At 44.3% G+C, this 24,375-nt stretch overlaps 1 protein-coding gene across 1 annotated transcript; it reads right to left on the reverse strand.

Annotated features, from left to right (window-relative positions):
* Window positions 1–795: 795 nt before the first annotated feature.
* Window positions 796–23,646, reverse strand: ZMPSTE24 (zinc metallopeptidase STE24). Its single transcript, XM_066575060.1, has 10 exons — window positions 23,438–23,646; window positions 17,956–18,102; window positions 16,194–16,280; window positions 13,417–13,533; window positions 9,052–9,204; window positions 8,493–8,634; window positions 7,042–7,205; window positions 5,953–6,063; window positions 4,681–4,824; window positions 796–1,417 (listed from the first exon to the last, which is right to left on the reverse strand). The coding sequence occupies exons 1-10, from the start codon at window positions 23,537–23,539 to the stop codon at window positions 1,193–1,195; spliced, it is 1,392 nt and encodes a 463-aa protein (XP_066431157.1). The 5' UTR covers window positions 23,540–23,646; the 3' UTR covers window positions 796–1,192.
* Window positions 23,647–24,375: the final 729 nt, after the last annotated feature.

The raw sequence follows: 24,375 nt of genomic DNA on the forward strand, positions 1-24,375 counted from the left end.
CTGTTTTACTTCAGTCCCTCTGCTCGAAAAATGGAAGAGAGAGATGGAAAGCTTGAATGGAGAATAAATTCTAGTGTGAATAAGCCCTAAACACAGTTGTAGATTGTATAGAGGGAGGGTGGTACTCACTGATTCGATTAGTTGTTGCAGCAAAAGGTTTAGTATATTGGTTATGGGAAAATGTTGGGTATGGAGTGTTGGAGATATATGTTTCCAGAAGATGCATATCTGACTTAGATTTAAAAAGGCCATCTCTTGTGGGGAATTAAATCTCCCTACTTTGTCCAATACAATGCTAACCACGAGATGTGAAATCTGGAGAACGTAAGTTTTTGTGTTGATGTGACCTTGAACAAACTCCTGTATAAGTTTTTAATACCTGCAAAAACTTACGTTCTCCATATGAACATTCCTTTAAGATAAGTCTTTTGAGGCTCCAAAGTTAGTTCTATCTTTTATAATACCCAAAGCAAAGAGTATATCACAACTTTATGCAACCCCTGAGTTGTAAGAGGCCCCACCAATATAAATCTACAGGGGGCCCAAAGTATCTCCATATAAACCAATAGAAAAAAAAAGAAGAATAGTGGCATGACCACCCACTGGACACCATTTTACTAGAATACAGTGCTATGCAGGAGTTATATATAGGGCAATACAAAGAGTCCAGGCAATGGGCACTATGGTATAAAGTGGTAGATCCACCTCCGTCTGGTGGGATAAACTCTATAAGCAAACATTTGGGTCGGTGGAAGAGCAGGAAAAGAAAAACAAATAAAAACACTCAACATAACATTTCATGGAAAGCAAACTTTTAATCAATGTCATACCAATGACCCAAGCGTTCAATACCAAAATAAAAAAAATGGAGGTCCTGTTGACCACGCAGGAGCCTAGAATAACTGTTCTAGGCAGCTAAAGCACAATCAGTTCAAAAATGTTAAAAACACAAAATAAGGCTCCATAGGAAAAAGAAAAGTACACCTTCAATTAAAAACCAGAATATTTTCTCCTCTTATTGAAACTTGTGCTGTACATTTTTCCAATCATTAAAAAAGGTCCTTATAATATGGATCAACAACTCTTTTAGAATATACGGCCTGCAGTTTCATACGCAGCACCAGAGCTGAAGAGGGAAACCAAAAATATCAACCCTTGAGAAAAGTTAGTTTTCATTCAGGAACAGTTTTCATCAATTCTGCTTGTCAACTTTTAAAGCTTGCAGTCTTTCAAGCAATGGCGGGTGAGAATAATGCCACATTGAAAACACCCAGTCTGAAACTGGAAATCCTAAATTGTCCTTATTTAGTTTAATCAGAGCGGAATACAAGTCTCTTGCTTTTCCAAGATTCCTGGCGAAAGCATCAGCCTGAAATTCAAATCTCCGACTAAGTACAGTAAGACAAAACGACAGGACCTGGAGGAAGAAAATAAAGAGATTAGGAAAATCTCAGACCTGAAACACATTGATAGTAGAATGCAGAATTACCACAGCAGGCATTCAATTAAAGGGCGCCGCCACAGAGCCGAAAACATTGGGGTTTTGCTTCATAGTTTGACTGTAGCGTACATCGCCTGTCTGTGTGACTACACCAAGGTGCGATATTGGTGTCAGAAGAGCCAGGAGATAAGAACTCACCAAATGCTCATATTAGCAGTCACTTCTAGTTACTCACATGACAGCTTTATCTCCATTGGCTTGCATCCTATCTTAACTCTGATGTTCCGTCTAGTAGCCATCAGGACAGTACTAACACAATACTCATTAATTTGGTGAATGTAGAGTCTCATTTAGATGGGATGACAGTCATCGAACACCTGCACAAGCACTGACGTCGCCGCTAAGGTTATTGGCGGTCATGCAGAGCATTTAACAGATAATTTTATTTGAGCTGCTAAGCAGGGAGCATTTACACTCAGCATAAGGCCTCCTTCACATGGGCGACACGGCATTGCCACGAAAATTGCAGCGATATCGCATCGCTGGTCTGTGCGATATCGCTGCTTCTTCTCGTGGCTACAGCGCGATTTTGTAGTGCTACAAAGTCACATGTGGTGCGTGACTTTGTAGCACCACATGCAAGGATTTTCGGGGAAGGCTTGAAATATAAGCCCTTTCCCGAAAATAAGCCGTAGCTGAAGAAAAAACAAATAAACAAACAAACAAAAAAAACACATACATCACCTCTCCCGCGCTGTCAGCTCAGACGCATCTTCTCCCTGGGTCCCCGGTATGGATCATCATCTTCTCTTTTGCCCGGGGATTCAAAAATCCCTGCCTCGTGGAAGCACTGGCTGTGTTTGGCTAAGCGTCAGCCAATCACAGCCAGCACTCGATGAATGGCTGTGATTAAACCAATCACGAGTTGCAGGCATATCGCTGGACCCGTGAGGTTTTTGTGTCAGGTTGTTGCATGCCACAAAACATCGCATGTGTGAAGGAACTAATACGAAAGCATGGGCTTCTCATACATGCCATTTGTAGCATTGTAGCTACACTACAAAATCGCGCAACTTTGTTGCCCGTGTGAAGGAGGCCTAAAAATCATCGCAGGATTCTCCCCAACTGAAAGTCAACGATGATGAGAAGTGAACAATTGCATTTACACAGGACAATTATTGCTCAATTTCATTAGTTTGAACAAAATTTGAGTGATAATTGTCCCATGTAAATGGCCCTTAAAAGTACTAATATTTATAATAAATATTGTATTAATATTGTTTATATATAAACGCACACACACTAATAGATGTGCTTGTGTGCTTTATATTTACTCTCCGCTTTTGATGCGTCTTCTAATGTTGAGGCCTCGTTCAGATGAGGGCTGTTTTAGCACTTGAGAGGCACGTGAAAAGAGAGCTTCTATAGGAACCAATGGGTTCCTATAGAAGTGTTCACATGAGCGCTTGTTAGAGGCGCTAAATTCGCCCATCTAAGATAAGACATGCACGCACAAACTCGCCTGTCAGCTCCAAGGTGCGGGCAAAGAGGATCTGTCAGATCTTTGCTGTGTGCTTTCCATAGGCTCCTATGGGAGCCTTGAAGGCACGCAGCACGCACCTCAGATCGTGTGGACGGGCTACTTCAAGTAGCATGAAGTAGCCCGTTCACGCGATCTTTTCAGCACTGTAGCAGCGTTCTTTTCTCACTGACAGCGCTCGTCTGAATGAGGCCTGACTGTGAAAAAAGCTACATTTGTATGTACCGTATATACCGGCGTATAAGGCGACGGGGCGTATAAGACGACACCCCAACTTTCACCTTATACGCCGGTATTACAGTGGAGAAAAAAAAAATCATTAATCACCTCCCCCGGCGTTCTGTCGCGCTCCGGCAGGATGTCGCTCGCTCCTCGTCCCCGGCGCAGCATTGCTTTCTGAATGCGGGGCTTGAAATCCCCGCCTCCAGAAAGCTAATACACACGCCGTCAGCCAGTTACAGCCATTCAATGACAGCATTGAATGGCTGTGATTGGCTAAAACACACGTGGCTTCAGCCAATCACACTATTCAATGACATCATTGAATAGTGTGATTGCTAACACACGTGCGCCTTCAGCCAATCACAGCCATTCAATGATGTCATTGAATAGTGTGATTGGCTGAAGCCACGTGTGTTTTAGCCAATCACAGCCATTCAATGCTGTCATTGAATAGCTGTACCGGCTGACGGCGTGTGTATTAGCTTTCTGGAAGCGGGGATTTCAAGCCCCGCATTCAGAAAGCAATGCTGCGCCGGGGACGAGGAGTGAGCGACATCCTGCCGGAGCGAGCGACATCCTGCCGGAGCGCGACAGAACGCCGGGGGAGGTGAGTAATGATTTTTTTTTTTGACACTTTTTTTTTTGTATTACCGGCGTATAAGACGACCCCCGACTGCAGAGCAGATTTTCCGGGGTTCAAAAGTCGTCTTATACGCCGGTATATACGGTATTTGTTTATATACTTTACCATCCTTGCTACGTACCTTTGCAGTTCTTTGCATCAGTTTTCTGTACACTACTGTATCGCATTTATTTTTTCTTTTATTCCCAGTGACGAATAGTTTCTTGTTAATTGCACGTGATAATAAAGCTTCACATCAAGCCAAGAAGAGAGTGCTGTGATTACATTCTACACTTGCATTGGGACTAGCAGCACTCCACAAGCACCTAGGTGTGGGCCACCTAGGTTTACCTCGGCTTCCCCATAGGGGATGACAGTTGCCGCTTCATAGCAGACTGTAGGAAGGACCTCCAGACAGACACAGATTATGCAAGTATAACATTGCTGGTTGGCACCTCCAAGTTTGACTTTAAGGAGATCTGGTAACCTTATTGAATAATGCTGCATTAATACAGGACAACAGTGGGCTAACGATCGCCACGAGCCAGTGGGATCACCGCTAGTTGTTAGCACTTGTGCAGAACCTTTGGACAGGAAAATAACTGCTGAGCATCGCTGACTTCTCATTTGATGCTTCACGTTCTATGTGAAGCCCTGAATGGGGAGAGTTTAGACGCAGCAAGACGTGAGCGAACAGTGATCATTTTTATGCTGATTGAAAGGGAGCGACAAACAAAAAGTAAATGAACAGTTAACGATGGCTTTGCATTTAGATGTAACTAGTATCGTACATTTTCATTTTGTGCGATAATCGTCCCGTGTAAATGGCCCTCATCTGCCATCAGGAATTCTTACCTCATTGTATGGCGAGAAGATAAACTGAAATATAATCATCAAACCAATTAATGTGGGTTGTGTTGAATGAAATCCAAAAGCTGCAAATAGGTCTTTACGTCCAATAAGGGTGGCGAACAAGAAGAAACAAAGGAAAGAGTTCATCTAAAAAGGAAAGATAAAGAACTTTTTACTATGTATTAAGTAGGTAATACAAGTAGATAAATCACATGGGGTCTCTGTATATATATTTTATTAGGAGTATTGTCATCATAAAAGACCATTTAATGACGGCTAATACTCTATGGATTTCCTATAGCTACTGAGTGTTATTTGGTCTTCACATGAAAAGCTGCTGCTGGCAGACTCTTGGAGTCTTACAGACCTTAAAGGGAACATCCACCCTTTAACACCATGTCCTATTCAGGTTTTATGTGTGCCAAAAAACATTATCAACATTAGCAAGATGCACTTTCTATCAACAGACTGGGCCTACATTTGCATGGCACTTGCCATAATTTTTCAATGCCTTATTTGTCCCCTTCCAAGATGTAACATTACTGCAATATTGAACCTACTACACAGAAGGTGTAAAACAGTCATGCAGCTTCTAGATGAAACATGTCCTATAGATAGTCTGCAGTCTGCTACCCGAGCAGGAGGCCATGTATGTGAGGAATGTAGACTGGACAAGAATAGAAAGGTGATTGAAAAAGCGGATATTCATGAATATGGCATCCAACCTGCATAATGTATTTACACCAGCAAACTGCCATAAATTGATTAACCCCTTGATGCTAAATGGTCTATCGCCAGCCCCATTGAAACCAATGGGAGATGAGAGGTGAGAGCACGCACAAAAGATAGAACACGAAGCGATTAATTTCCTGCATCGCATCACAGTGCAATATGGGAAAACCTCGCTCATCTGTATGACCCCATTCCAAAGAAAGGGGTTTATAGTCGTGCACCCCACAACGCACAAAACTTTCATGATTTTCTTGTCCTAGTGAAGGTAACCTTAGGGTATACAAGAGGAAAGTAGATGTCTTGCAAACGTTTAGCCCATGTCAAGCTACATAGTCAAGGTTTCTTTTCAAAATGTTGCATTGGGAAGTCTTCGGAAAAGTGAAAGTTACACCTTGACTGCTTGCTACAGACAAATTATAAATATGTGTATCAGACAATAGAAGGTACAACTCAGAAATACATGCAGGACAAAGAATAGAGGGGAGTCTCAAACATGGTTGCAACATTACATCGTCAGAGAGAAGAGAAGCTGGGAATCCATACCTGGCTAATGACAATGTTCTTTACAGTGTGACCCAGCTTCCAGTGGCCCAGTTCATGACCTAAAACAGCGAGGACTTCTTGGTTATTGCAACCTTGCTTCTTGTGTGCATTCTGGTGTTAGAAAAACAGACAGTTCATCAGTTTACATTAAAAGAGAAAAAAAAACAACAACATACACCTGAGAATTACATAGAGCATTAAATGGAATGCATCATCAGAAAGTTACCTAATGTATAAAGTTTTTTGTATAAAGACTTTTAAGCAAATTTGGTGATTTTTAACCACTAAGCATAATACTAATTTAACACTTTATGTTCTGTAGAGAAAGCTTTAGCAGTTATCATCACAGGCAGGATTATAATGAAAGGTGACATCTACAGTACATTTACATAACAGGATACACTAGTCACAGTAGCTGAGGGTCACAGGTCATCTAATCCCCCTCCCTCCTCAATGGCCTCTGCACAGATTAGAGAACATGTGTAGAACAGTCCATCATAGAAGTCGACAGATAAGAACTGAATAAAAAGATGGTAGTTTATCTCCCATATTTTCTTTGCATCTCGCCTGGTGATTGCCATAAAAACGGAATTCCTCAGATGCAACTACTGTGAATGAAGTTATTAATTCTATTATTCTTAATAGCATTTGGAAGAATTATATTCTTATAGATATGTTATTAAAACTTCTACATTTTCTTCCTGGGCTCCTTGGACAGAATACCTTGCTAAGAATCCATCATAATCATACTATTGAGGAAGAGGTGCTGGGCCCGCAGGATATAGGGATCAACATGATGCATTACCCTGATTTATTTAAGCTTTTCACCCATTTTTATTTTCTCTTTTCTTACATCATATTTAATGGTGGACACCTTACTCTTAATACTTTATCTTTTCCTGTATACTTTTTTTTTCCCAATGCTTGTTTGTTTGTACATGACATACTTACAAAGTCTATGTTCCAGACTTGGGTTGATACCCCTCAAGTCTCTTATGTTAATTTTTTTCTTAGGTCTATGGTGATGGAAAGTTTTTAAAAAAAAATTCTAAATGAAAAACAGCAGGTCTTTGAACTTTATAAATTTACCTTGGTTTTGGGTTTAAGGTCCACGTTTTCATTATCTGAGGTTTCCTCAGTATTTGCTTTGTTCAGGGGAGAGTAGTCCTCCAACAGTGTGTCAAACAAAACAATCCGCTTATTCTTAAAGAACCCATAAAAGTAGGCGTTGCTGTGTGAGGAACGTTTGGAACCTGGGGAGGTAAATAGATTCTCATTAACAGAACACACAACTCCTGATCAGATACAGAGAAATATACAAACAAACACACACTTAGGTCAAGTATTCCATTCAATCAGGAAGATTTACAGCAAAAACATTTGAAACTGGACTGAATTACATTTGTAAAAAAGTCAAACCAGTTTTTCAGACCATACGATACACTTTTTAGCAAAAAAAAAATCATCGTGCTATAAAGTGCCAGTGTCTTATGGTTCAAAGTCAGGGAAGTCTGGAAGCGCACTCTGCTGGATCTCTCAGAGAACTGTGTGGCAGAAGAGGAAGCTGACTGCAATTGCCTTCATTGATAAAACTGGGAGAGAAAGTTTGACATCCCACCAAGCAAATACCTCATCAGCACAGTATAGGAAAGGAAGGCCACCTGCACACAGGCAGATTTGAATTGCAGAATCTGGAGCAGGTGTCCGCCCATAGCTTCCACAGCAAATACCGTCCAAAACATGCAATGCAAAAGTGATTCTTCCTGCACATGAGCAGAAACCAATTGCGGTTTCTGCTCGCAAAGGAAAAAAAATGAAATAAAAATTGCAGCCTGTGTCAATGTTGCACGGATTCTGTGTGGACAGCTTCCATTGAAGTCAATTGAAACCGTCAGATCCACGGCCCTTCTGTAATTACATTGCAGTGAGCTATGCAGACCATCCGCAGTACAGATGAAGAAAAAGAAAGGCGGAATCCAACCCACATGTGTGCAGGTGGCTGAAAGCTCCTGGTCTGAAGGACCATTCATGATCATGTGACCAGTTCAATGTCTGTAAGCAGTGGCAAATCAGCTACATGCACCCCAAGACCATGTTCATATGCGGCAGATTTTCCATAAATAAAAAAACCACTGCATTTACAGTATTCCTAAGTGAAACCCTGAACGAGAAGCATTTTAACACAAAGAGAAGCCAACAATAATTTTTATGGTGGCTGAAACTGAAGAGCGAACGAGAAGCACATGATACTCGTTTCTCATTAAGTTGATGGCTTGCATTTAAAGTGAGCAAATTATCATTCACTTCAGACTGAACGATTTTTGGAATGCTAATCATTCCAACGAACCAAATGAGCCTTTACTTTTAGCTTTTCTCTCTGCATCTTTTAAGAAAAAAAAAAAAAAAAAAAAAAATCTATCTATCTATCTATCTATCTATATATATATATATAAAATCACTAAACCAAAAGAAATCCGTCCTACACAGAACTATCCATTTCCATCAACATTAAATATGCAAGACATGTGGCACAGCCTTACCTTCAACAACATAAACTTTGGTCAGTGGAAAGGCAATACTTTTCGCCATTGTTTCAATAGCTTCTTTTAATTCTCCTTCAGGAAGTGGGGTAAACTTGTCAAACAATGGAGCGATATAATCTGCATATATTGTTACCAGTACCTAGAAACGAAGAATTAGGAGACATTACACATACTTCACTTAAAATCGGCCATGTAAATACGAGCCATCGCGCGAGTTTTGTGCATTGTGACAAGGCTGCAAGATGGAACATGCTGCAATTCTTTCTCGGTTCTAATCGCCCATTATGCTCTATGGGAGGGGGAAGGGGGGGGGGGGGGAGGGAATAAAAAAACATTGTATTCCATTCGCATGCAGATATGATTTAATAAAAAATAAAAATAATTGCATGTAAAAGTCACGTTGGAAGATGCATTTTCGCAAGGAAAAAAAAAAAAGAAGAATCGCAGGAATACAAGCGCGGTATCAGTCAGAATTTTTCGGAGCGATATCAGGTTCGCCCTTGTACATCCTCAAGCTTTACTATATCTATTAAGAACAGAAAGCGAGTGGCCTTACCAGGGACACCACCAGAGTGAACAGCCATGCATAGATAAAGAAGTAATCTCCGCCAATCTTGATGATGTATAACAGAAGAGAGGTAACTGGGAGGAGAATGCATTGAGTGACTAAGAACTTCTTTATGGCATCTTTAAAAAAAAATCCAAGAGTCTGTAAATATAAAAAACAGTTTAGTAGAAAACGTGACAATATAAACTTACACAATTTTATTCCTATTGCTTAAACGCTATGGACACCTTTTGGGAGCAAATTATTTTTTTTCACTTAAATGCATTTATTTTGGGCTGACAATCATTTATGCAATAGGCCTTTATTAAAAATTGTATATACCGCAGATCAGTCAGTGAGGCTGGGCTTGTAGCTTGGTTTCCCACGGCTCTTCTCTGGCATTTTTATTTTTTTCAGTGAAGAGCTGATTTATGAGCACAATATTTTGTCATTGCAGGAGCCGCCTCAATGTACAAGTGGAGGCTTTGTAGGTGGACAGGACTCCTGCACCCTGGCAAGAGCGATATTGGGCCATGATTCACAGCCAGGTATCGCCCTTGCAATGCATGTGGAACCCCTGCAGGGGTTCCCTTCATCCCATTACTTTTAATGGGGTGACAGTGGACAGAACAAGGTGTGGGGCTGAAGGAATTTGCTGCTGCAGCGGTCACGGGTGCAGCAGGGGATCGCACCGTCCTCCCATTGCTTTCAATGGGGTCGGAGTTGCTGCCGCCAGCCCCATTGGGAGCAATAAGCAATATCCCAAAAAGAATTGACGTGCTGCAATTTTTTTTCCATGCAGCATCTTAGGAATAAACACATCGGAAGTGAGAATGAAGCATTGAAATTCATTGGTTTTCACAATCATGCGTTTTCACACACCTTGCATTGCAAGGAAAAATAAATAAATCGCCCAATTTTTTCACCAGTGTGAAGCCTAAAATTAAAATAAGAAAAAAAAATTCCTTTCATGACACAGTTCTAAACAACATAGAAAATGGCCATATACTTACAATGTACTAATACAAGAGGGCAGGTAAAACGAGGACCCTTGACCTGGGTTGTGAGCTTGTGCATTTTCGCCAATACTTTGTATTTATTTGTTGGTACGCATCAGTAACATGCAGTGCAGCTTTAAAAGCTGGGGAAGCCCAGGCTGCCAGTGCGGATTACCTTCTGGGTGCAAGGCAGCCCACTGGATGAAATATGGAGCCACTAATAGATTGTAATCCTGAAAGGTGCCGTACATGTACCATGGGGCCCCGACACTCTGTATATGCTTCATCTGTGTGCAAGTAGAGTACTAAGCACCCCCCACAATATAAGGAAGGTGTATGAGTAGATGTTCATCAGTGCCTTGCACCTGTGCTATGCTCCTCCATATAGCAGTTTGGCTGTCCGCATGTTGAAGGATGTGGCGCTTTTATCCACCCTCTTGTATTAAGTACATGGCCATTTTCTGTGATTTTTTTGTCTATTTATATTCCTTTTTTTGTGTTTTTCATGTCGCTGTTCTAGATCAAGTTAACCTATTATCTGCTAATGTTCTAAAATTGGAACAGTGGATTTACACAGTTGATGCCTTGCTCGGATTTGGCAGGTAAAAGGTTAGAGTGGTTGGTTACCCATTTGAACAAAAAAATGGGCTTCTATTGAAGCTGCATCCTTAGGGGCCCCATTAATCTCTCTATTAAGGGGTCACACCTCCTCATTTGGAAATGCCTAAACTCCCTAGCATGCAGATTTCAGTCACCGTCTGGCAACTACTCATTTTCTCATCCCCTATCGTGGTTCCGATCTCAGTCTTCCCATCCTCCATTCTCCCAGATTTTGAGTGTGGAGTTTGGGAATCTCTGGGTATTCAAAAAGCTGAAGCTCTTTATGAGGGAGGCTTGCTAACGGATTTTGCCACCATATAAAGATCTTTTGAAGCACCTAATGGCCTACGCTGAATAAAAGCAGAGAAGTTCAGGAGGAGTATATAATATGCAGGAGGAGCCAACAGGTTTTGCTTAGCATCCATCTCCTAGTGGCAGCAGCTTGTACCCATGGTCTTCTGTGGCCCCCAATTACAAGTAAGAAAACTGTAATATACTTAAGTACTTGTGGGCTATTTATCACCACTTTAATTAATTTCACTATTTTTTCACCAATACATATGCATAAAAATAAAACAAAAACCAAAAAAAAAAAAACACACCTCTTAAAATTTTTTATTTCTCCAAAACATAAATATTTATAAGGCCCCATTTCCACGTGTGGATTGGATGCAGGAGATCCACAAATCAAGCCGCCCATAGGGATGCATTAGCATCCGCAAAACAATTTAAAGCATGCGGATGTGATTTTTTTTTTCTCGGCATGCGGATCACACGCAAGAAGAAATCACAGCATGCTCCATTTTTCTGCGATCCCGCAGGGACGGCTTTCACTGAAGTCATTCGATCCGTGGGAAAGCAGGAGATTTAAAAAAATTTAAAATTGCACTGCGTATGCGGCCAGTACGTTGGCTGGCGCATCCGGACGTATCCGCCATTCTGAAGAAGGAAGATCCGTCCGGCACAGAGGAGACCCGCCCTGGATCTGGACAGGTAAGAAAATGTATTTTTCTGTCCATGTTTGCGGGCACAGCTGGATTCCGCTAGAGGATTCAGCAGATGGAATCTGTGTGTGAGAGTGGACATTGGGCCTAATATTATTCAGGTGGTGTAAACGCGATAATAGCCTGCAAGGTAGCGTGGAATGATATATTAAAGTGGTAACAGATAACCCACGAGTACCTATTTTTATATACAGCCCTGTTCCCAAAGCTGCCAATACTATTACGGATACGGCCATGGCTTGACTGCAGTAGTCATGTATGAGAACACATAACTCAGTCATAGAATCACAGACTGGTAGAGTTGGAAGGTCCTCCAGGGTCATCTGGTCCAACCCTCTGCTCAGTGCAGGATTTACTAAGTCATCGCAGAAGCGGCATCACAGTGACAAGACAAGGTCGGGGAACTCAATATTGACAGTTTAGAACCAGGAAGTATAATCCAGTTTCAACATCTGGCACCAGCCGATTTATTCGTTAAGGGGGCTTTCCAACCCCTAGAGCAGTGATGGGCAACCTTTTGCGCTCGGTGTGCCAAAATTCGACAAAAAAAACTGTGCATGACTCGGGGGGAGTGTCACTTCGAGAAAAAAAATCCAGAAATTCGTAATATTTATAGTTTAAATAACAAAAAAAGTATAATTGTAATATATAACTGTATTTAGTAAACCTAAAACATCCATAGCACAGGCCCTCACCTCTCCCAGCCTCCCCCTCACTCATCTTAGTAATGATGACCCCCAGCAGTGACAGTGCCCGCCCACAGCAGCCCCCAGCGGTGACAGCGCCCCCCCAGCAGAGACAGTGGGGCCCTCCAGCAGAGACAGCGCCCCCCCCCACAGCAGCGACAGCAGACCCCCACAGCGGACCCCCCAGCAGCGACAGCGGCCCCCACAGTGGACCGCGACAGTGGACCCCCCAGCAGTGACAGTGGACGCCCCAGCAGTGGACCCCCACAGCAGCGACAGCGGACCCCCACAGTGGACCGTGACAGCAGCAGCGACAGTGGACCCCCCCCAGCAGCGACAGCAGACCCCCCAGAATCGACAGCGGCCCCCACAGTGGACCCCAAGCAGCGGCAGTGGACCCCCCAGCAGCGACAGTGGAACCCCACAGCGCCCCCCCAGCAGCGACGGTGGCCCCCCGAGACCCGCGTACTCACCCCATCCACGTCTTGAAAGCTCCGCTCCTCTGCCGGCCTCCGCGACCTCCAGCAGCGATGATCTCCGGCGCACACTGTGATGTCAGGGTGTTGCAGGACGCCTTCTCCCCCGGACGCTCCTGCGGAACCAACAGGTAGGAGACGTCGGGGGATGGGGGAGGAGGATCCTGGCTGCACACTGACATCACAGTGTGCGCCGGGATCAGCGCTGGTTAGTGAATACCAGCAGGGGAGCCGCGGTGGCCCCTGCTGGTATTCACCAACGGGGTGAATGGCCGACAGAGGCCGCGTGTCAGCGACTATGGCCACGCGTGTCATAGGTTCGCCATCACGGCCCTAGAGTATTATATTTAGCGCCTTATAGAGGATATTAGGAAAAAAGTGCTCATTTTTAACTTGAGCGAAAATGCTTTTGGTCAGGTCGTGTGCATGTAGCCTAAAAGTACAATTCTCTCTTGTAATTGTAATGAATGTATAACAGATCATAATTAGGCCAAAGTTGTTCAAATTCTGGATCAACAGAACACCCCATCACCCAAACCTCTTTTTTCCCCATAAACAGTCAGAGAAGTCAAACAAGATTCTGCAGAAAATACCAAAACTAAATTCTCACCTGCTGGTTAAAGCCATGTTTCTCTTCAATCACAAAAGTATTATATAAGCTCCATGGGAGGCCGGTCAGTGAGCTGAACAGGGTAGCAAGGAGTAGAAATGCCAATGAGTGAACTATCTGAAAAGAGAAAGATGAAGATTAAACCTGCAGACTGCAAACATTTCTGTTTTATAGGCATTGGCTATTTAACACTTGCATGACCAAGGGTCATTGATGCGCCTGCCTCCAGGTCACATTATACAATTCTGGTATCCACGCCTTCAAAACAAAAAAATATTTTTTCTTTTTTGGGTGACAGGTCTACATGAGGGCTTGTTTTTTGTGGGTCAAGTTGTATTTTTCAACGTTACAATACATTATATGGTACTGTGAATGTTAAGACTTCCAAATAATAAATGCTATTTTTTTTTTGCAGGGAAGTTAATAACTAGTAACCTGATTGGTTACTATGAGAAATTGCTCCACTTGCATTGGTTTTGATAAATCTCAAGTAAATATTTCCAAGTATTACCCATAAAATTGTGAATTACAAAACACACAACCTTTAGGATTTACTCCTACTAAGATGATCTCTATACAGGCTATGTATTACCTGTGACCGCTTCAACAGCGACAGCTTACTTAGAGCTTACTGTGAGATCACACAGCCAGATAGATAGCATCATGGTGCTATGCAGAAAAATCGCTAATGTGTATGAACCCATTCAAAAGAATGGTGGTCATATTTGTGCGTCTCACAGTTACAGCGTTTTTCCCCCCCTCTACTTGTGAGCTGGACTTGCTTGAACCATCTTAATGACATGGCCTATTTTGGCGGTGAGGACCAAACAATCTTTGGTATTTTTTCATCTCCATTTTTCAAAAGCCATAACTTTTTTATTTTTCCGTCGACGCGGCCGTATAAGGGCTTGTTTTTTGCGTGGCTATCTGTAGTTTTTATTAGTACCATTTTGGGGTACATTGACTACATTGTAAAACTTTTATTATTTTTTTTATGATCGTAGGGAGAGAAAATGCATCAATTCTGCCATAGATTTTTTTTTTAAGCGTTAAATATGCAGCATAAATGACACACTACATTTTTTCTGCGGTACGGTTACAACGATACCAAAATTCTTATTTTTTTAGGTTTTTCCACAATATAAACCCTGTTTTTTGGAATTTTTTTTTTCTAAATCACTGCATTAAAAGTCCTATAACTTTTTTATTTTTCCATGGACGGAGCTCTCTGAGGGCTTATTTTTTGCGAGATGAGCTGTAGTTTTTATTGGTACAATTTTGGGGTACACACTTTTTTTTAAAAAATTTTTATTGAAGTTTTTATGTATAAATCAAGACATATAAGTGAAGTCACAATATCAGCAGGGTATCAGGCTTATTACATGTATTATAGAACATTGTAAACTAGGCTGCTCAACCCGGGGGAGGGGGGCTCAGTCTGCCACTCCTAGGCTAAATGCCCATCCATGGCCCCCTCGGAGAGCATAACAAATGGTCAACGGCAGGAAAACGGACAAACGACAGAGACAAGACAGAGAAGGGGGGGAGGGGGGAGTTGAGAAGAGTGGGGAGGAAGGAGGGTTAGGGAGGGCTGGGAAAGGAGAGAGGTAGGCTACCGTGGTTGTTGAAATATTTGCTCATAGCCTGAGAGGCATTGGGTGAACTCGGTTAATCCAAAGAGTCAAAGGAGGGAATGATTTCTACGACTCCGTTCGTCACACCACGCACATCAGATCAGGGTCCCCCTGGCTGGGTGTCTTAGAATTTATTCCTCAGCAAACGCCAAGGGCTCCAAATTTTTTGGTATTTATCGTGGGATCCGTTTGACCAACTGAACAATTCTACACACGTTTTTTTGATCACTTTTATTGCGTTTTTTTGGCAGGCAAAATGCTAAAAATTAACATTTTTTTTAATCGCTTTTTGCCGTGCAGGATAAAAAGTGTGTTCAATTTATTGTACATGTCTGTACGGACGTGTCGATACCAAATATGTGGAATTTCTAATTTTTTTATGCTAATATGAGAAAAAGCATTAAAAAAAAGGGTTTTTGTAACATCTTTATTTTTTGTACTTTATTTTGCTCTTATTTTTACACAATCTGTGTCCCTCTGTGGGACTTACACAGCAGGACTGCAGATCGCTACAATAAGGCATGGCAGGACTTCTCTCCTGCCATTACTTATCGCTTACTATAGCAATCACAGGCTATGGCAATACAGGACGCAGTTATCTGGTGCCCTGTTGCCATAGCAACCAGCCGGGCTCTCGCGATGTTGTCGCGGCAGGGAAGGGGTTAACAGCAGGGGGAGGCGCATCTCCGATGCCCCCTGCTGTTGCAGCGAGACGCCTGCTACTAGTGACAGCCGGCTCCCGCTGCGGGATAGCGCGAGATCTGCTATGATCTCGCGCTATCCCTATGACGTAAGGGTACGTCATTTTGCGGGAAGTACCCTGCTCCCATGACGTACCCTTACGTCATGGGGCGGGAAGGGGTTAATCCCATTCACTCTAAGACGAAACATTTCCGCTGTGGAAAAACAATTTGGGGAGGCACCCTAGGACAGATTTCAGCAGTGGGAACATACGGAGGAGCAGGACGATTTCACTGAAGAAAGATGTTGTCCAGTTAAGAAAATCCCTTTAAAATGGCCAAGAAGCAAATTGCAACAACAAGCAGTCATACATTAAATCTAGCTTTACCACCAACCCTGAGTGTTCAGAATCAAATACAAAAAAAAAAAACCATAACAAATCCGCAATACGAAAATGCTCACCTCATATTCGGGACCAAAGCCTGCACTGTCCAGGAGTTGTTCAGATACATTCCAAAGGAAAGGAATACCACCAAGAACAAGGATGAGCTGTACACAAATGACAATCAGAAAACGGAAGAGACTAATTCAAAGGTTTACATTTTAAAAAGTAGAGCATTTTTAAATAGGTTTCCTATAATTGACAACCATCACCTCACCTATCCAGAAGAGATGCGACACGCCCAATGTCCACGGGTAAATGTGAATTGCAGAATCCGCACGGAGTACCCGCGCGGACAGTCCGCCGTTTAAGCTGCCCATAGGAAGACATGGGCGTCCGTGGCTCAACTAAAGCATGTGGATTTGTTTTGTGGACCTTTTGATCTGGAAAACAAACGGCTGTATGCTCCATTTTGCTGCGGTTCCTGCACGGATGGCTTCAATTGAAGGCAATAGAAGCTGTAGGATCCGCGGCCCGTACGCAATCAAATTGCGGACAGGCTGCGGATTCCGTGGGAAAGCAGAGAATTTTTAAAAAACGTGGGGAGAAATATATATGGAAGCCGTCCGCCCCACGACCCTTCCACAATCAGCATTGCAAAAAGGTCGCAGAATCTGCATCAACGAGGCGGCATAATCTGTACTGTGCATGTGCGCCAGCTGGCGCATCCTCAGCGCAGATATGAAGACGGCGGACAGGTACACAGGGGTCACCGGCCAGGAACAGGGTCAGATTCTGCTGCAGGATCCCGCATACGGAATCCAACCCGGCCATACTCTCAGCTCAGCAAGTTATCCCCTATCCACAGGATAGGGAATACTACTGAATGGTGGGGTCTGACCATCGAGACCTCCTACTGATCCCTAGATTTCATCTCCAGTGTGACCTGAAGTGTTAACAGCAGTGGCTGTGCATTCACGCCTCTGCTCTATTCAATGGGACCACCAGAGAACTCAGAGTTCAAGCACTCGGCATCCACCAATCAGCAAGTTATTCCCTATCCTGTGGATAGGGAATACTTTGTTGAAATGGGAAAACCATACACACTGGACAGAAATGCTGTGGACTTGACCTGCACATCTGTAAAGGTAATATCCACGGTCGATTAGTGTGCCAGGCATATAGATGAGATTTTAACAAGCGTAATCCACATGCTGCAGATTCTCATATGGAAACTGACCTACCATGCAGACTTTTACATCAGGCAGCATATACATTTATGTCGCGGCTTTTCACATTAGATATAACCCCTTGCAAAATAGAGGGGTAAAGTGTACAGCAAAGTCAGAATTCCCAAGTGTGTGGACTCAGCCTAAGGCCCAATGTCTATGGGCGGACTTGACTTGTGGAGCCCATGCAGGGCACCAGCGCAGGAGATCCACAAATCAAGCCACCCATAGGGATACATTAGCATTCGCAAAACAATTTAAAGCATGCTCCATTTTTCTGCGGATCCCGCTGGGACAGCTTCTATTGAAGTCAATGGAAGCCGTCTGATCCATTGCACAGTCACAGTTATCACTGTGGACATGCCGCAGACAAGCGGGAAAGCAGGAGATTTTTTTTTAATTGCACTGCGCATGGGTCTGGATGTAGTCGCCGAGCTGAAAAAGAAGATCCAGTCGACACATAGGTGACCCGCGCTGGATCTGGACAGGTAGGAAAATGTCTTTCTGTCCATTTCTGCGGGCACAGATGGATTCCACAGTGGAATCCGTGCGTGTAAGTGGACATTGGGCCAAAGACTTCAAACAGAATGGATGTCGTGTTAACCAAACTTACTGTGCCTTCTGCCTCGGAGTATAATCCAGACCAGAAACTGAATGTGCTTTTATCTAGCTGGTACAATCGAGACTTCTCAAATGTGTCTGGATCCATAATGTTGCCAAGTTCAGCTGGTACATGTCTTGTAGATTCATAGACCTTACGCTGAAATACACAGGAAGGAACAAATATATATAAAAATTACTTCATACTCTATGTTCGAAAGGAAAAAAAAATTATAAGAGTAGGTCATCAGTAGTTGATTGGTCGGAGTCTTGAAAGACAGACCCCAGCCAGTCAGCTGAGCGGACGCATGTTGTTATCAGCGCCACAAATACATAGATGTCGGAGCAGAAACAGTGGAAGTGTCCGCACCGACCTCTGTGTAGTGGCCGGCACTTGCGAACTGCGGGCACAGCGCGTGTTGATTTCAATTAAAACAAGCCTCCAGTTTCAGGGCAACATTCAGTCCCAGGTCTGAATGTGGTGGTGGGAGTATGTTACCTGCACTTCTTTTCCATCCCTCTGATCTGACGGTTCTGGGTTCTGCTATGGCCAACACTATCTTCAGACTACCTAATCCCCATAGTGAAATGTTAAGGCTCATTTACACACAAAGACAAACAAATGAAAGATAGCCAGTTCTAGCGATCATTTTGCATAAAGCACTAATGGACACTAATGTCCATTAGCACTTTATCAGCTTCATTGGCATGTGAATGAACCTGCAGATGCCGTTTGCAAATCCCAGCATGTGGTCTGGACTTTGCACGGGCTGCCTCGGGCTGTCAGCTGAATACAATGTAAACAGCTGCTCCTGTGGAGAACACAGCGTGCAGTCTCTGCTATCTCTTTCCAGATGAACTGTGGATTTTATGCTCACCTAAAAATCATCGTTCAGCCAAAGAGTGAAAGCTGGAAGCATTTACATGCAACGATCATCGCTCAAAAGCCATTGTTTGAATGAATGTTGAGCGAATCGTTGCATGTAATTGGGGCTTTAATTTAGACTACCAATACACTATACCAATTCTTTGATTGGCCAAAGTTGCTCATGTGATCGACAATAGCCAGAAAGCAACGCACAGTGTGCATTAAACACTTAGAAAATTGCTGTGGCCATCTTGGACAGTTTCAAGCCCTGTTTTTGGCTGACAGATCAGAGGGGCAACAGAGAAGAACAACTGCAAGTAGTATACCCTCCTCTAAGCCCAGACACCCACCATTCAAAACCTCTGTGGTCAAATATATGGTTAAAGGCTATGGACACCTTTGAGGACGGAGGAGGGGCGGGATTATTTATTTATTTTTACCTAAATGCATGTATTTTGGACTGAAAAATCTTTTTCGCAGTAAGATTTGACAGTTCGGTGCAGCTTCTACATATTACTGTATATACTTCTGTAAGTCACAGAGTATCACTGACAACTCAGACTCTGATCAAAGGTCAGGCTCCTTCTAGAGCATCTATTGCTAAATTCTGTTTACATTTCGGACAACATAGAGCAGCATGCTGAGCCGTTTTGTCAGAGAAAGTGCCAGATAGCACGATGGACTCCATCATAGTCAACAGGGTCCATCAGCACCATTTGGTTCTACAAGACGGGCCCGTTCGGCCATTGGATTACATTTTTTTGCTTTCCAGTCTCATAGAGACGTCTACAAATGTAATAAAGCAACACTTGTGAAAAGCATCATCATTGTCAAGTGCTTTTTCACAAGAAAAAATAAATTAAAAATTAAGGAAAAAGGTGCTTCCTGTGCAGACCCGCTGGATATCGTGAACGCGCTGCAATCAAAGCTGCTCCCCTTGGGGTCGCTGCCAACTCCTCCAAGTTGGCAGCTTGAGCCCAAGCAGATTGCAGGAAGAGAGAGCTCTGAACTCCTCACAGCGCACATCATGACCCAGGCCTGAACAAGACCCTTCATCAGGTAAGTCACCACTAACCCTACGTCTGGGCAAAGAGAAGTCAATTTAAAGCATTTACTCATTCTATCAATATTTTAGGGTCTATAGATTCCTCGTCTTTGGGAGCATAGGGGCATGGCGAGTCCCCTCCTGATATGGCATGGGCTCAGAGATGGTGGCAAACACCTCAACTTGAGTGCCAAGGCAAGCACACCTTGAATGTATTGGCCAGTGTTTCTCCTATGGCCTGCGGATTGTCCCTTTTTTGGCTGCTATCTCCCAATACTCTATCACAATTAACCTTAGTAAGAACCTTAATGGGGGTATTGATCAAGCCGTCACTATTCTCATCCCTGGTTTCATTTTTATAGCCACTTCAGTATCTTTTATAGTAGGACCTCCCTAGAATGGGTTTGACTGCATCTATTGCTATAAGTTGAATATGTCTGTGTTGTGACTTCACATGGGTTAGTGGTGACGTACCTCACAAAGAGTCCCGTTCAGTCCTGTCTCCGGTGTAAGTAATTATGCTGACCTGCTCTGGGGCGTATTGTGTGCCGCGAAAAGCTTGGAGTTCTCCATCTCTTCCTGTGTGGAGGATATAGAAGGGGTCTTTCCACTAAGAGACATTAACGACAAGGGGATAACTTGCCGATAAGTGGGGGTATGACACTTGGGAACCAACAGATCATGAGTGCAGAGGTCAAGAAGGAAAGGTCCCTGGATGAATGGATCAATGGTCAAGTATGCGTACCACTGCTTCATTCATCACCCTCGCTCTTGTGTTCGGTGAGGGTGAGGGGGGGGGGGGGGTCAGACCCCACTGTTTGCATCGTTATCTCCCATGCTCTAAATAAACATAACTTCTGTTGGTGGAACAGCCACAGTTAAGAGACCCTGGCATCAGTTTTCATCAATAAAGCAGCGGGGATGACGGTATAGTACAGTAATTAGCATGCTGGGCACATTGCAATAAAAGTTAGTTTGCAGACTGAATGGGACTTGGACTTGTATAGATCATGTGTAGCACTTCTATCTACGTGCTTAACAGCAGCCCTGCAATGACTGACGGTCACGAGGGTGCCATATATACGAGGCCGCCATATATACGAGGCCTGATGGAGACCCCCAGTTATTACTGACTCCCCCCAACACTGCCCATATAGCTGCAGGGGACTAGGATGCTGATGTTGGTCACTTATTCAGCAATTTCAAACTCACATTAAATCTTTATTTTTTCTCGCCGGGATTTAATGTAAAGTTATTTTAACAATTATATTGCAGTGAAGTGCCCCGTGGAGAACACAGTTGACAACTGCATAAAACACTGCTACGCAATGGGCATGAAAGTGGGCACCCAGGCCAGTCCTTTAGGGTAGGTTCATGTGTCATTGATTTCCTGCAGATTTCACCCTTTTCAGTTAATTCAAATTTAAAGGGGCTGTCTGACACTCTTCCACCAACAGCCTAACAGCTAGACCGGTCATCTCTTCTAGTTAGGACATCCTGCTCCCCTCCTGGTCACAACTGGATGTGAAGTGGAGGAGCAGCAAGATTCTCCCACAGGCGAGAATATAACGTGAGTTTTGTGCCTTGCAAGACACACAGACAAGAACTCCATTTTTTTTAATGGACTTATTCACGTGAACGATTTCTTTTCCCCTGACAGTAATGCTGCGAGGATAGAAAAAGTTGCAGGTTCTATCTTCGGGCGCTCCCGCGGAACGCCTCGCCCATCGTTTTCAATGGGACTTTAAAAGACATCACATGACCCTCGCTGCTGTGTGATGTGCGTGAGTACAATGTGATGTTTTCCATGGAAATCAACAGGAAACACCCGTGATCCCCTGACGCGCCTGAGGATCGCATTTTCCCCAGACATGAGGCATTTTTTGAAACACAAACGCCCCGCGTTACCATAAAAACTGTACATTGGTAAGCGTGACATTGGACTGAGTTTTTCAGCCTGATATCGCACTCACCTGTGTGAATATACCCTTTGGCGCGATATCAGCCTGCGAAACTCGGCCCAATATTGCGCTCCTGCATGCAAGATGTCCCTGCGGATGAAAGATGCTTCTGTGTTAAAACACCTGCCATCACTTCTGGGACGTTGTGATCCTCCGGCACGTGCTTCCAATAGTTTTCATTCTCATCGCACTTGTGTGCATGCCTCGCACGCCAGGACATGCGTTTTCCGGCCCCATTGAAAACAATGGGTGAAGCATTTCGAAGGATCGCCTGAAGATAGGACATGACACAAATTTTTCCCTGCGCCACATTGCAATGTGGGGGAAAAAAAAATAACTATCACTCATGTATATAACCCCTTTCACAAGAATGGGGCTCATTTTCGTGTGTCTTGCAACGTACAAATCTAACACAATTTTCTCACCCGTGTGAAAGTGACCTAAGGCCAAATGCACGTGGCACGCATGGATACCGCATGGGGAATCCTGCACGGAATCCAGCCCTGACCGCGGCGGGTGACCGTATGTACCCGCCATCTTCTTCACCTGTGTTTGCGTGGACCTGTCTTCTTCAGGCTCCTCTATACTGCCGATGGTCCGCGCGGCTCGCCAGCAGTGATGCGCAGTGCAGATTTTTTAATTTTTTTCCCTGAAACTCCTGCTTTTCTGTGAGATCCGCAGCACGTCCGCAATTTCAATTGTGAACAGGCGGCTTTCGCAGGAAGATGGAGCATGCTGCGATTTTTCATCCGAAAATGGAAACCGCAATTGTTTTTCTCTCATGTGCAGAAGAATTATTTTCCATAGCGGGCTCTGAAGGGTTACGGCTACGGAATCTGGAGAATGAAGCCTCCCTTAGGCCGCTTTTATCGCGATTAGCACGGTGTCCCGAGCGCCTTGCTAATCGCGGTACAACACTGCCATTGATTTCAATGGGGCCTCGCAGACCTACACTGTGATTTTCAAGCGCTGTCTGTTCTATTTATTGTGTTTTTGTGCCTTTTCACGCGTCCAATCACCTGATCACAATGTTGGCGTGCGTTAAGAAGTATCGCCCGGCGCTGCAGTGTGCGTTCAAAAACGCCACTCAAAATTGCAGTAATATGCTGCGGTTTTGAGCACGTGTGTGAGGGCTTAAAGGGTTAAATGAGTTTGGATCAGTGATCTCACACTGCCAACACAGAGAGTGATGCCAGCAGTTAATAAAGTTCAGCTCAGCCTCGCCCAAAGTGGTTCTTGGCATGAAAGCTGGCATCAGAGTGGGCAGACACATACTATTTAATGATTTCAAGGGTTGAATGAGTTTGGGCCAAGGATGCCCAGCATCTAATACCACTGTCTGTCAGGGTACTAAGTGGCACGTTTTACCGCCCTCTGGGTGTGGGGCAGTGTGGAATCAGTCGCCCAAACTTTCCAACGGCGCCCCCTGCTGGCGCCTCTCTGCAGTACAGCTTACTATCACAGCTCTCAGTACATCACAAGGAGAAATACAGCTATTTCAGTGCCTAGGAACCACGTGACGCCGGGCGGCGGCGGGCTACGAGGCTGATGCGTGCGCTGCGAGCTAACCTGCCGCTCATCCGGCACGCAGGCCTGGCAGTGACACAGCAGCCGCACTCACCTGTCTTCTCGCCAGATAAGCCTCCCATACGTACACCACCCATGAAAACAGCAGCACCGCGTAGAAGATCTGCCTCTCCGCTGACATCTCGGCCAGAACCATGGTGACAGCTACCGGAAAGCAAGCAGGCGCCGGTCTACAAACAGAACCCAATCCGGCGAGCCCTGATTGGTTATCAGCTGCAGCTGCTCGCTCAGAGACGCCGCATCAGCCGGAGCTCGCTGACTTCTCATTGGCTCTCATCTCAGTAGGCGATGACCGGGATTGGTGGAGCCCGCTGCCGGCATCCCGCGCGACAGGCGACGTCACGAAAGGCGACGGAACAGAATGAAGTAGTCTGCGGCTGGAGAATAGTAGTGGTGGCCGCCTCGGCACATAGTGGGGGCAGCAGGGGAAGAAATCTAGATGATCAATGCCTGGTGGCCTCAGACCGGCCCTGTAAAGAGGGGAAAAAGAGGACGGGGCAAATACTTTGCAATTAGGTTGGTAGATTTGGGGGTAAATACAGTGAAAAGGACGCTCATAGGGGCGTTTGAAATGTGGTACTGATCCTCCATTGACTTCAATGGGGTTTCTAAGGCCCTTATGTCCACATGCAGGTCGGATTCCAGATGCTGGAGCCCGCACCGGAATCCACCCGTGGCCGAGGACCCTACTTACCTGTCTGGCTCATCTTTTTTCTGTACTGTGGATGTGTGCAGAAGCAGCGGCCGGCGCACATGTGCAATACAGTCTGTTTTTTGTTGTTTTTTTAAACTCCTTTCTTTTGCAATCCGCGGCCGGTCTGCATATGACTGCAAAGGAGACCATCCGCAAAGCAAATCCGCACGCTTTAATTCACTTGCGGGCGCCCGTGTTTCCCTATGGGCCACTTGAATTGCGGATCTTCTGCGCATCAAATCCACTTATAAACATTGGGCCTAAGATAAGCATTTTAG

This window comes from Eleutherodactylus coqui, chromosome 1 (assembly GCF_035609145.1).
Source record: "Eleutherodactylus coqui strain aEleCoq1 chromosome 1, aEleCoq1.hap1, whole genome shotgun sequence".
NCBI classification, from domain to species: domain Eukaryota; kingdom Metazoa; phylum Chordata; class Amphibia; order Anura; family Eleutherodactylidae; genus Eleutherodactylus; species Eleutherodactylus coqui.

What these genes read in the sequence shown, in the direction of transcription:
- ZMPSTE24 (XM_066575060.1), bottom strand. Translation starts at nt 23,539, where the DNA reads ATGGTTCTGGCCGAGATGTCAGCGGAGAGGCAGATCTTCTACGCGGTG. An exon ending in CTTATCTGGCGAGAAGACAG is followed by an intron (nt 18,103 to 23,437) that starts GTGAGTGCGGCT and finishes TGTGTATTTCAG; the next exon opens with CGTAAGGTCTATGAATCTAC. An exon ending in GCTTTGGTCCCGAATATGAG is followed by an intron (nt 13,534 to 16,193) that starts GTGAGCATTTTC and finishes TTCTCTTTTCAG; the next exon opens with ATAGTTCACTCATTGGCATT.